This window comes from Homarus americanus, unplaced genomic scaffold (assembly GCF_018991925.1).
Source record: "Homarus americanus isolate GMGI-L3 unplaced genomic scaffold, GMGI_Hamer_2.0 scaffold13938, whole genome shotgun sequence".
Lineage (NCBI taxonomy): Eukaryota > Metazoa > Arthropoda > Malacostraca > Decapoda > Nephropidae > Homarus > Homarus americanus.
The window spans coordinates 1,382-10,012 of record NW_024756934.1 but is presented as its reverse complement, the minus strand read 5'-3'; the positions used below and the strand labels follow the sequence as shown (position 1 = coordinate 10,012).

The following is an 8,631-nucleotide window of genomic DNA, read 5'->3' as shown; positions in this document are numbered from 1 at the left end:
GGAGAAGGAGGGAGAGAGAGGGAGGGAGAGAGAGGAGGAGGAGGGAGAGGAAAGGGAGAGAGGGAGGGAGGAAAAGGGAAAGAGAGGGAGAGGAGGAGAGGAAAAGAGGGGAGAGAAGGAGGGAGGAAGAGGAGGAGATAGTCACACACTCATATAATTAGTTTCCGTCGGAGTCATGAATCACTGCCAAGGTCATGAGAATCGTGGGAATATTTATCGGTAAGATTACCCGCCTCCTCAAGCACTCCCACGCAACACCTGCCCTCAAGCACTCCCATGCAACACCCTTCCTCAAGCACTCCCCACACGCAACACCTTCCTCCCTCAAGCACTTTCACGCAACACCCTTCCTCCTCAAGCACACTCACGCAACACCTCTCCTCAACACACTCACGCAACACCCTCCTCAAGCACACTCCACCCAACACCCTTCCTCCTCAAGCACACTCACCACACCCTTCCTCCCTCAAGCACACTCACGCAACACCCTTCCTCCCTCAAGCACACTCCACGCAACACCCTTCCTCCCTCAAGCACACCTCACGCAACACCTTCCTCCTCAAGCACACTCTACACACCCTCGTGGTCATGTAACAGACTAAGCCCGCCCACTAGTAAGCGTCTTACACACCCTAGCAAATCAATGGCTGCTAGAGGGACTGATTGGTCGAAGGAAAACTCATAGGATATCACACTAGTTTATTAATTAAAATTGCGTTAATTACAAGGGTTAATTAACAAACTAGAATATGCTTAACGGTAATTGATGATTTTATATAGAACAAAAATTAAAGAATAGTTATTATTGTTTGAGTCTGAAGATATCAGGCGTTCGTTATTGCACAAATTTTAAGGTTTTTTGTGGTGTGCGAAGGCTTTGTTTATAGCTGATACACAAGGCTTGTTAGAGGAAAGTTGTTTCTTTAATAAGGTGCCTAGTGCTCTTTACACACACTCTCTCTCTCCATTCTTTTCTGTCTTTACGTCTTTTTCTCCTAATATTTCTTACATGCTCCATTTCTTTTGTCAACTATACCACCTGTGCCCAACCTGCCTGATCTGGTGTCCAAGGGAGCCACGAACCAACTTTCACTTTCAATGTGGCAAGACAGGCCCCCCCCCACACACACACACACACACACGCACACACAGACACGTAACCTGTAGGAGAGAGAGAGAGAGGGGCAGGCAGGCAGGCAAGCAGGCAGGCAGGCAGGCAGACACACGTACACACACATCAATACTAGCGCCACCTGTTAGTGTGGAATTCATTAAAATCTGCAACTGAGCAGCAGTGTTGTTCTATGCGCTTTTCACACGCCACTTGTTTTGTGTGTGTGTGTGTGTGTGTGTGTGTGTCGTTATTTATCTATCCATCCAGGTCTGTCATTCATCTATCTTCCCATATATCAGCTTCTAACTCTGCCCTATAGTTCTGTCTGTCTGTCTGTCTGTCTGTCTATCAAGGAAGAGGTGAAAGATTGTAAGGATGACTTTCTCCTATGTCACGATAACTTGCCTTCTGCCCTACCAAACTAGGTCTCACATATACACACACACACATCCTACACATCCTTTCCCCCCATGCACACATCCTCACACACAAACATCTCTCCAACACACTCACTCCACCCCCACAGAGCAGGTGGCAGAGGGCGTAGAGAGACGCCAAGAGTTATCGTGCTAAAATTATAGAGGCTCACTGCCAGGGTTGGGTCATCTCAAGGACAACCCCAGGTCACTTTAACGTGGCTGAGTCGAGGAGGAGGTGGTTGAGTCGAGGAGGACGAGGTTGAGTCGAGGACGAGGTTGAGTCGAGGACGAGGCTGGGTCGAGGACGAGGTTGGGTCGAAGACGAGGTTGGTCGAGGACGAGGTTGGGTTCGAGACAAATTAGTCGAGGACGAGGTTGGTTGACACGGCTTGGCCGAGGACGAAGGAGTCGAGGATGATAGGTCGAGGACGAGGTTGGGTCGAGGACATGGGTCGAGACAAGAGGTTGGTCGAGGACGAGGTTGGGTCGAGGACGAGGTTGAGTCGAGGACGAGGTTGGGTCGAAGACGGTTGGTCGAGGACGAGGTTGAGTCGAAAACGAGGTTGGGTCGAGGACAAGGCTGGTCGAGGACGAGGTTGGGTCGAGGACGAGGTTGGGTCGAGGACGAGGTTGAGTCGAGGACGAGGTTGGGTCGAGGACGAGGTTGAGCCGAGGACTATATAAATTACTATGTATATGTTTAACTAAAAGTCTGTCTGCCTGCATGTATCTATCAACTGGTATATACAATACAAATGTGTGTATTAAGGTCTATTTTTATGTGTATTAATTATACCTAGACATTCATCCATATACATTGCATATTTTGCCTCTTTATAGTTAAATATTCGTCTAACTTAACTTAACAACAACTCAACTTAACTCAACCTCAACTTTAAATCAATCCAGAAATTCAAGCTTATCAAGAGACAGATAGGTAGACAATAAGTTGCCTAGACAAAACAGAAGGAGGATAGCTAGTCATCCCAGCTGCTATCCCCAATAACCCCTCCCCCTCACCTCCCCTCACCCCACTCCCTCCCCTCCTCAGCACCAGTGGTTTGAGGAGGAGAAGAAGTGCTGAGGACAGGTTGTTGGCTGGGCTGGAATAACAAGGGCAGCGAGCAATGACCGGGACGTGGAGGGGTAGTGGGCACGGGGTCATCCAGAATACAACGCGCCGCTGACTTTATTTGAGTTACCCTCCCAAAGCGTCCGCAGGCACTGTGCTTTGTGATACCGTGTTTGTTTTTAATGGATAAATATTGTTTTCTGTTGTAATGATAATGTAAGGTGTGAGATGCTATGTAATGCTATATTTTTTTTGTCTATATTTTCGTTATTAATGATGTGTTATGTACTGTTGTGATATGAAGTGCGATGTATTGCGATACAGGAATGGCGATATAATTCTGTATTTTTTATCTTTTAGGATGCGATGTAATCTTAACTGTGTGATGTTGGTCTGGTGCGTTGCGATACTTCAATGCTATGAATCAATCCCATGCATTAACTGCTAGGAATGCGAACCTCAAATGCTATATATACATAATACTTGCTATGCCTTACGTAACCAACCTCTCGTTATCCACTATACAATACGATACTACGATACAAACAGCCTATATAATCCATGCTATGCCTTGTCTATCCTCTCGTTATCCGCTATGCTAACGATACACACCCATGCTATACCACCCCTGATGCTATCCATCTAAATTATGCAATCTTGAAGACAACCTTTACCACCTCTGTCAGCATTTTTGTCCATTTTTGAGAGATGATCTTGTAATGTAAACACCTTCCATCCCCAACCCCCGGTACAAATATGCCCTCCTTCCCCACAATATGCCCCTCCTTTCCCCGGTACAATATGCCCTCCTTCCCCTGGTACAATATGCCCTCCCTTCCGGTACAATATGCCCTCCATTCCCCGGTACAATATGTCTCCCCCAGTACAATATGCCCCTCCTTCCCAGTAGAATATGCCTCCTTCCCCAGGTTAAATATGCCTCCCCCGGTACAATATGCCCTCCTCCCCGGTACATTATGTAACCTCCAGCAGCAGGTCCTTGTGAACACACCCTGAGGAGGGTCAGATTGCCCCCACCTCCCGTCCCAATGGGCCCTAACCTAACCCTTACCTATTATTGGATTGGGTCCGTCCTAATGGGCCCCAACATAACCTAACGTAATCTCCCTTCGTCTTAATGGGCCGCAACCTAACCTAACCTAACCTCTCCCTTAGTCCTATTGGCCCCAACCAAATCGATCCATTAGAATGACCCAGCAATTAATGTCAGACTAGATCTAACCGGTGGCCCTAGGACTGGGGGCCCCTGGAGAAGACTAAAGGCCCCTATGCAAGACTGGGGCCCATAGCACAAGACTGGGGCCCTAACAGCAAGATCAGCCCACACAACAGCCCCTAAAAGACTGGGCCCAAGAAACAAGATTGGGCCCAAAGCAGCAAGACTGGGGCCCATAGAACAAGATTGGGGCCCCTAGCAGCAAGACTGGGGCCCACAGAACAAGACAGCTCTAGCAGCAAAGACTGGGCCCCCAGCAGCAAGACTGGGGCCTCAGCAGATTAGCCCCTAGCAAAGATGAGCCCATACAAACTGACAGGGGCCCTAGCAGCAAGACTAGCCCTAAAAGACCATCAGCCCTCAGCAAGATTAGCCCATCTGAGCTCCAGCCACTAGTTTTACATTATGTAGGTGTTTTATGCGCGCACACACACACACACACACACACACACACACACACACACACACACACACACACACACACACACACACACACACACACACACACACACGCACACAGAATCAGATAAAATATTCGATCGTTTGTTTAGAGAGAGAGAGAGAGAGAGAGAGAGAGAGAAATATTTCTTGCACACTTCTTGTAACATTCACCCCAAGAAAAGTTTTAGGAAACCGCACCCCTCTCTCTCTCTCTCTCTCTCTCTGTTCTCTCTCTCTTTCTTTCTCATTTCCCTTATCTCCTCTCTCTCTCTCAACTCTCCCATGAGACAAAACACGATCGTCTTTTGTTTTCGTACAAATTCCGCGTTTTAGACCCTTACTTAATACAACCAGTAAGCTGTTGTGTATTACGACGATTGATGACTATAATATTGGTGTTGGAGATAAGATAACATGAAGTAACATCAAAGATAACATTGGAAGTAACATCAAAGATAACATGGGGAAGTAACATCGAAGATAATAATAGGGAAGTAACATCAAAGATAACATGGAAGTAACATCAAACATTAAATCAAATAACATGGGAAGTAACATCAGAAGAAACAATGGGGAAGTAACATCAAGATAACATGGGGAAGTAACATCGAAGATAACATGGGAAGTAACATCGAAGATAACATGGGAAGTAACATCGAAGATAACAATGGAAAGTAACACTCGAAGATAACAATGGGAAGTAACATCACGAAGATAACATGGGAAAACATCAAAGATAACATGGGGAAGTAACATCGAAGATAACATGATGTCAGTGGCTGCTCTGTCTAGAAACGGAGAATGATCCCTTCAACAGACTCCTGATTCTACTGGGCCCCAAACGAGTTATCAGGAGTGAGGCCAACAAAGGCGCCCTAGAACCCCAGTCAATGAATGATTCCTATATTCCAAAACACGTATGTAAAATTTTACCTTAAGTTTGAACGTAAGAATTCGAACTGTCGGATTCAGAACAACCTATTTCATCCCTCAACCCCAACCTAACCTAACCCAACCTAAACCCAACCCACTCCAACCCTAACCCCTAACCCAACCTAACCCAACCTAATCCAACCCCTACCCTACCCTAACCTAACCTACCCTACCCCACCCTACCCACTCCACCCCACCCTCACCACCCCTACCCCACCCCAAACCCAACCCTCACCCAACCTAACCTAACCCAACCCTACCCTACCCCACTCCCCACCCCTAACCCTAACCCCTACCCCTACCCTAACCCCACCCTAACACCCTAACCCCACCCCCTACCCCACCACCCCACCCCAACCCCTACCCACCCTAACCTACCCCTTACCCAACCCCTAACCTAACCCTAACTCACCCCTACCCTAACTCTACCTTACTCCTACCCTACCCTACCCCTGTACCCTAACCCTACTCCTACCCTACTCCCACCACCACCAAATGGGTATCAGGTGTGAATTGTCTCATTTGGTACACTAACCTGTGGTAATTATGGTTGTGTCGCATTAAAAAAGTCTCAATTCTAAAGAAGATGATTTAAGTGCGTGCACTGATAATAAGTTAATACAAGTATTAATAAGAAGATAATGACTCACCAACGCTGATATTTTACCTCTCTCTCTCCTATTCCTCCTTTCTCAATTCTAATATCCCTCTCCATTCTTATCCCTCTCCGCTCCCCTCCCTTCCCCCTACCTTCCCTCTCCTAACCCTCCTCCACTCTCTTTCACACCTCCTTCCTCCTAACGTCTCTCTACTCTTTCCCCCCTCCTCCCTCATGTTCTCACCCACCTCCACCTTCTCAAACACACCTGTATCTAAACCACATGAAAGTAGGAAGAATTTTAATGTGAGTATAAGACTTCTGTACCTATAACAAGAGCCTGTACATACATACATACTGTAATGGTTGCCTTGTAAAGTGAGGATGGCCGGTCCAAGGGCCACCTAGGCGTGAATTTGTTTAAGGTGTAGAAGCTGTCGCCAACACAACAACTACACTTGAGTTAACGAGTTGCACATGACTCAGTGACAAGGAATAGTCTGAGAAGGCCGGACAACTCTGCCAACTGCACTACATAACCATTACCCCGGAACATGATCCGCAATCGATGAACATCCACAGGTTCCCAATTACTGCCGGGGTAGACAGAGTGTCGGCGTAAAAGAAACTTGCCCATAAGCCACCCTGCCCGGTGATCGAACCTGTCCACTTGCTGCGAGGCGAGGATGCTAACTATTACAACGTAATATATATACATAGTAGTCACCTTTTGTGTTTGAGTTTTAATGAGAGAGAGAGAGAGAGAGAGAGAGAGAGAGAGAGAGAGAGAGGAGAGAGAGAGAGAGAGAGAGAGGAGAGAGAGAATAACGGCCACAAACATACAAACTCACAAAACAAAAACCACTAAAAGAAAATAAATACCTACAAACATTGACAGCAAACAAAACACACCTAAATAAAACACACAAACAAACACATTATAAAACAAAAAGCAAAAATAAACACGGTAATAAACACACACCTACAACACAGAGCAAACAAAATGAGCATGTAGCAAATAGGGACCCAGTGCAAACAAGACCACCCTAAGCTTTTAGAAAGGTCACACACACAGAGAGAGGAGGTCACCGTGTGTTGGTTTGCTTGTGTTTGTTTGACCTTCTTTCTTAGTTTCTTTCTCACGTAGTAATTGGTGAAGTGGTTTTCCTACATGCATGAAGATGTGCCTAGTTGTTCTGTTTCTGTTCAGTGGCACACTAGGTTAAGTGGGCCACCATGTTGTGTTTTGTTAGGTTAAGTGGGCCAATTATGTTCTGTATGTTAGGTTAAAGTGGCCACCAGTGTTCTTTATGTTAGGTAAAGTAGCCACCATGTTCTGTATGTTAGATTAAGTGGCCACCATGTTCTGTATGTTAGGTAAAGTGCCACCATGTTCTGTACGTTAGTAAAGTGGCCACTATTCCATAACATGTTAGGTTAATGGCCATCATGTTCTGTACGTTAGGCAAAGTGGCCACCATGTTCTGTATAAGTTAGTAAATGGCCATCATGTTCAAAACCACCATGTGTATGTTAGGTTAAAGGGCCAATCATGTTCTGTTATGTTAGGTAAAGTGGCCACCATATGTTAGGGTAAAAGTGGCACCATGTTCTGTTATGTTAGGTTAAGTGGCAATCATGTTCTCTGTATGTTAGTAAAGTGGCCATCATGTTCTGGTATGTTAGGTAAAGTGGCCATCATGTTCTGTGGAAGAAGGGCGGCCACCATGTTGTGTATGTTAGGTTATGGCCACCTATGTTCTGTATGTTAGTTGGCGGTCACCATGTTCTGTATGTTAGGTTAAGTGGCCACCTATGTTCTGTATGTTAGGGTTAAGTGGCCACCAATGCTCTGTATGTTAGGTTAAGTGGCCACCATGTTCTGTATGTTAGGTTAAGTGGCCACCATGTTCTGTATGTTAGGTTATGGGCCACCATGCCCAGCAGGTGTGGAAGGTGAAAGGGGGGTATGTATATGTATGTATGTATGTATGTATGTATGTATGTATGTGTGTGTGTGTGTGTGTGTGTGTGTGTGTACCTTAACTTCACTGTTCGTTAATAGACTGTGTGACTGTCTGTTGCTCCACTACCGACTGTGAATGATCGCTCGTGACTGTGTTTACTCCATATACCTCCCCTTTCCTTCCTCTTCCCTCCCCTTCCCATCCATCAACGTCACGGGAAATACTGTTTAATAAAGGGTAACATCGTACATCGGGTCTGGTTGGTGACGTCTTCACCCACCTGAGATGAAGGGAAATTTGGCTTGATTTTTATATATAAATTGATCAGTATTTTTACGTTGGATTTTTTTACTTCTTTGTTTTAAATGTTGTTTTAATTATGTATTATTAAACGATGATGATGATAATAATAAAGACTCAAAATTTCTACCTCGTATATTGAACACCTTATTTATCGTTTATATCCTGACACGAGGCAGGAACGAAATACCTTCAGACATAAAACAACAACAAGTGGTTTGTGGCGGATGTGACCATGATATCAACACAACCAAGAACCTCGCTATCTTGGAGGACGTTATTTTTTTTCTCTCTCTTCGTCCACTTTCCCTTCCAGGCCTTCCTTTCATTCCCTTTCACTTCTGCTCTTCCTCTTCCTCTCCCCTTTTCCACTCTCAGCCTCTCCTCACAGCTCCCTCTCCTCCTCTCCTCACAGCTGGGTTGGTGAGGCAGGAAACGTTTTAACACGTCACAAACGTTCATTGGCTGGGTTGCGATGGATCGAGAGGAAAGTAACGTTTTTGCTCGGTGCTGAAGGGGAAACATCATCAACTTTTTCCTTTCCTGGATT

General features: G+C 45.7%; 1 protein-coding gene across 1 annotated transcript; it reads right to left on the bottom strand.

Annotated features, from left to right (window-relative positions):
• Positions 1-1,743: 1,743 nt before the first annotated feature.
• Positions 1,744-2,259, bottom strand: LOC121857325 (extensin-like). The gene has a single exon (XM_042353339.1). It carries the CDS (start codon positions 2,257-2,259, stop codon positions 1,744-1,746), a length of 516 nt encoding a protein of 171 aa, XP_042209273.1.
• Positions 2,260-8,631: the final 6,372 nt, after the last annotated feature.